This window comes from Sinocyclocheilus anshuiensis, unplaced genomic scaffold, assembly GCF_001515605.1.
Source record: "Sinocyclocheilus anshuiensis isolate Anshui unplaced genomic scaffold, SAMN03320099.WGS_v1.1 scaffold1421, whole genome shotgun sequence".
Lineage (NCBI taxonomy): Eukaryota > Metazoa > Chordata > Actinopteri > Cypriniformes > Cyprinidae > Sinocyclocheilus > Sinocyclocheilus anshuiensis.
In genome coordinates this window covers 413,536-418,540 of record NW_015548279.1, presented here as the reverse complement: position 1 = coordinate 418,540, position 5,005 = coordinate 413,536, and the positions used below count along the sequence as shown (strand labels likewise).

Here is a 5,005-nt window from a genome sequence, read left to right as displayed (position 1 = left end):
ATATCGGCCACCCTGCTTTCCAAGATATCGGCATCGGCTGTCAAAAAACCCATATCGGTCGACCACTAAAGATGACAACACGAAATAACACACAAAAAAAATTATAATAAAGACTTAAAGGGATAGTTTACCCAAAAATGAAAATTCTGTCATTAATTCTGTAATTAATTCACCCTTATGTCGTTCCAAGCCTGTAAGACCTTCGTTCATCTTCGGAACACAAATGAAGATATTTCTGATGAAATCTGAGAGCTTTCTGCCCCTCCATAGACAGCAAGGGTCCTACCACGATCAAGGCACAGAAACGAAGGGCATCATTAACATAGTCCATGTGACATCAGGGGTTCAACCGCAATTTTATGAAGCTACGAGAATACTGTTGCTCAAAAAACTAAAATAACGACTTTATTCAACAATTCAAAATGCTGCTAGGGTAACGGGGAGGAGAAGAATTGTTGAATAAAGTTGTTATTTTAGTTTTTTTGTGCACAAAAAGTATTCTCGTAGCTTCATAAAATTACGGTTGAACCACTGATGTCACATGGACTATTTTGTCGATGTTCTTGGTACCTTTCTGGACCTCGATCGTGGTAGGACTCTTACGGCCTATGGAGGGCCAGAGAGCTCTCGGATTTCATCAAAAATATCTTAATCTGTGTTCCGAAGATGAACGAAGGTCTAACAGGTTTGGAACGACATGAGGGTGAGTAATTAATGACAGAATTTTAATTTTTGGGTGAACTATCCCTTTAACACTTTAAAGGTGTAGCTTATAATTTCTGCGTTATGAGCAGGACCAAACAGAATTCCAAAAATAACAACAGTTTCCAAGTGAACCGTTTCGAAATAATGACAGTTCCAAAGTTCTGATTTTACATTCACACTTTAAAAGTCTTTAAAAGGTGGACTGAATTTAATTTAATTTCAGTTTATAATCACTGTTGGAACAACACACCTGCATATATTATTATTATTATTATTAATAATAATTTCCAAATAAGTACTGTATTTCATTATGCAATAGTACTTTTCCCCAAATCTCAGTATTCACAAAGCATTGCGAAATGCTTGGAATTATGTGAATATTAAAAATTAAACCTAAAATATATCATATAATGAAAGGGCTTCACCTATAATGCTAACAGAGATATAAAATTATCAAAGTGATAAATTATCATATTAAGTTACTTCAGTTAGACGCCACCACATTGCCTGTTTGCAATGATTTTTTGAGTAGGAGTAAAAAAAAAAAAAAATGTCTGTGGCAGTCATTTGAGAAGTTTCAACTGAACATTTCTGCTTTCAATTTGAATTAGATTTACTGTGCATTATTATTGGAAACAAATTGCAATTCCACTTGGTGTCACTAGTGGCAGATATTACACACTTCCTTTTTAAAATTACTACGGTGGCAGAATAAATACCTTGAGCTATCACTCCTCCATTCCTCTTCATCCTCAACAGACAAATCAACGTCACTGCCCTTGATTTCACTGCCCTAACACCATTAATACACATATAATTATTAACATGTATGATATGGCATAAGACTATTTTAAAAAGTGAATTAATTCAAACGCTCAACCTCAGAAGATGCCGTTTCCTCCCCCTCCTCACATGAGAACTCGATGTACTCTTCAGCTAGACTCTCTTTACGCTCCTGATTCTTCTGCCGTTTACGGGACTGTGCACGTTTGAGGCCCAGCTCTTCGTCATCAGAATCATCCTATGGGCAGAACAGGATGTTTACTCAGTGCTGACATCATACCCATGATGCAATTCATAAAGAGGCAGAACCCTACCCTGAAGGTGGTGTGGGCCACTCTCCTTCTCTTGGTGTTGTAAAGGGTGACCTCCTCCTCACCCTTCGTTATTCTGAATGACTCCTGCGCCCTAAATGAACAAGTCATGTAGTAAATTAAATCTGTAAATCCATACCATCTGAAGACCAACCAATAGCTTTCTTGTTTACTTGCCGATAACCAACAACTTAGCAAAGACATTACTATCTCACGATACAACATACTTAAATTTGGCATACCACTTTTCCATTTGAATATTTTCAATAAAGTGACAAATGTATAAACATCTATACACATATACAAAACTCCATTAAGAGCTTAAGTAGCTAAAGAACATTCAGCAACATATAAAAATATATTAATCCGAAGTTCATGACAATCATAACTATTTGAAGGAATTTTAACTAATGTAATTGCATTAGTTGCATATAAAGTTTAACTTTTTTTAATATAAAAGTAACTTTTAAATACAATAAACCAATATGTGAGTAAACAAATGTTTCAAACTGATTCAAACCAATAGCAAAGAATCTAATATCTTTTATTTATTCATATCTGGCATGTTTTAGACAAGATCAAAATGTCATATGTAAACAAATGTTTTAAAAAAGTATTTGGTGTTGTTCGAAAAACACACTATAGCAAACATAAATCTGAACGACTGTTTTAGGCTACGTTTACACGACAACGATGTAGTCAAAAACGGAAAAGTTTTTCCCTTGCGTTTTTAAAAAGTTTCATATGTCGTATATACGACAACGTTTTCAAAAAGATTCACCTTTACACATATCCGCGAAAACGGCCAAAAACGCTGTACTACGTATGCCAGGCCAGTAGTTGGCGCTGTCACCTTGTTAGTAAACAGTACCTGTAGGGAAGTGACGATTATATGTTGTATATGATGCCTCTCCGCTGTTGGTTGTAATATTGGTGAAGTAAATCCACACTTTGCTGAAGAAGCGTTAGCAAACTCTTGAGCAGCAACAACAGTACCATGTACTCCGCCATTGTTGTGTACGTTTGTTCGCTCTTGCCTTTAAAATCGACACGTACTGCGCATGTCTACATACCTGACACGTACTACGCACACGCATGACGTCACCATTTTCAAAGATTCCCGTATTGGGTGTTTACATGGAAACGATAACGGTGGCATTTTCAAAAACTTTCAAAAATATGCGTTTTCAGTCCCCAAAACACCGTTGTCGTGTAAACGAATAGGCAAAATGCATAAAAAGTTTCCTGTTTTTGGCTGAAAACATTGTTGTGTAAACGGCCCCTTAAAGTGTAAATACTTTTTGACTTCCTTCTCCCTGACATGCGGCGGGCCAGAAACAAAGCTGCGCAGCCTGTTTTATTTACAGGGCTTACCATATTATTTCTGCCTTTCATGTTGAGGTTGTTTGAGCGTATGCCCCTTTACACAGTGTTGTTAATTTAAAAAGAGGTTAATGGAAAAGAAGCATTCTAAAAATGCATTTTAGACATCTAAACAATTTGTAATATGGCATCTAAAATTATTTATGGTATGTTGTGGCTGCGATGACAATACTGTTAAAGTTCATTATAATGATATATCATTTCCGAATACCTGCATGTGTAATTTGTATATAGGCAAAATAACTGAATAGGAACCTGTAGCCACTTGCTGTAAGCTCAGGCACCACCACCCTGCGTCTCCAGGCCTGAAGGTCCCTCTCTGTGGCCATCTGACTGCGTGGGGCATTCTGGTGCATCTGCCGGACTCCCTCTACCTGTCCACTGCGCCGTAAACCCACATTAGGTGGAGATTGAACGTCCATGCGCTCGTTGAGTGACACTGTGCAATCAAACGCAGCAACATTACATGAAACTCTGTGGAGCTTCGACTGCAAATGTACAGAAGTGGATGTCGCTCTAAGACTACATGCTAATGGAGTTCAACGTATAGGCACCTCTGCGGGGAGTTCCAGGCTCTGGCACATGGGCAGGAGCAGGAACACCACCCTCTGGATGAGCTGCAACCTGTCTGTCCTGGTGCTGCTGAAGCTGGTGGATGGCAAAATCCAAGGTGCTGTGACGAACCTCCTCGCTCTCCGCAGACTGCTGACTGATCACCTGCTCCACGACCTCACCATCACCTGAAACATTTTTAAAGGTGGCAATCAGAAACATTCCATATGATCATATAGTTTTCTTGCCTGTGCCTGTAAGTTTTGTGCTTTGTTATTTTTGATATGAAAACATCTGAGCTTTACGATCTGTTAGTTTTATCATGGAATTCAAACAATAAATGTGGTTTTTGGTGCTCTTTAATTTGGTGTGACAGATCGCTGTTGCTACCTCCGTTCAAACAGCAGTGCAAAGTACATGCGAAATAAACATCAATGAACATCAGAAGGTATGTTGAAAAGAAACAGTACAACTTACTGAAAAGTATCATGTCTCATGTAATCGCTTAATCAGTGTTTCAACTGCGGAAAGATGTCAATAAACATCTAGGGAGTTACCGGAATGACTTTACTAGTAAATGCAAAAATGCTCTGTTCACACTGGCAACAATGTTCCGTTTTTTTTTTACCGGTAAAGCACCATTCACACATCGGTTTCAAATGACCAGTAAATTCTGTGACATCATTAACCAGAAATGACCTCTTAAAGGGGTCATATGATGCGATTTAAATTTTTCCTTTCTCTTTGGAGTGTTACAAGCTCTTGGTGCATAAAGAAGATCTGTAAAGTTGCAAAGACTAAAGTCTCAAATTCAAAGAGATATTCTTTATAAAAGTTAAGAGTCAGCCACATCTACCTAAAACGGCTCGTTCTAACACGCCCCCACATGTCTACGTCGCTATGTGGGAAGATTTGCATAACGCCGCCCAAATGTTCACGCAAAGAAAGAAGGCGTAACTTTTATTCTCACTGTAGTATTGTTGTTGCCGCCGCCATGTCGTGAAGGCACTGTGTGATTCGGTGTGAACGCGAAACTACTTTGTTTGGCCTTCCAAAAATGGACACGACTAGAAATCAGTGGTTAAGTTGTATTTACAACACTGTTCCAGAACAGTTCAACCCAAATATTCAGATGTGTGCAGCACATTTTATGGAGGACTGTTTCCTGATCCTGGGAGAGTAGACTACAATGACGGCTGCTCTGACTCACAGACTGTAAGTACGTTTTCATTTAAAGGATTTGCCACTGATGATTCAAACGCGAGTTTTGG

General features: G+C 38.5%; 1 protein-coding gene across 1 annotated transcript in view; it reads right to left on the bottom strand.

Moving 5' to 3' along the window:
- The window catches only part of brwd1 (bromodomain and WD repeat domain containing 1), a 35,775-nt gene that overhangs the window by 16,863 nt on the left and 13,907 nt on the right, over positions 1-5,005 (bottom strand). Inside the window, exons 18-22 of the mRNA XM_016443401.1 lie at positions 3,737-3,922; positions 3,438-3,621; positions 1,803-1,893; positions 1,586-1,726; positions 1,425-1,498 (exon numbers count right to left, since the gene is read on the bottom strand). Coding sequence (XP_016298887.1) covers positions 1,425-1,498; positions 1,586-1,726; positions 1,803-1,893; positions 3,438-3,621; positions 3,737-3,922 — 676 coding nt within the window. The remainder of the gene's footprint in view (positions 1-1,424; positions 1,499-1,585; positions 1,727-1,802; positions 1,894-3,437; positions 3,622-3,736; positions 3,923-5,005) is intronic.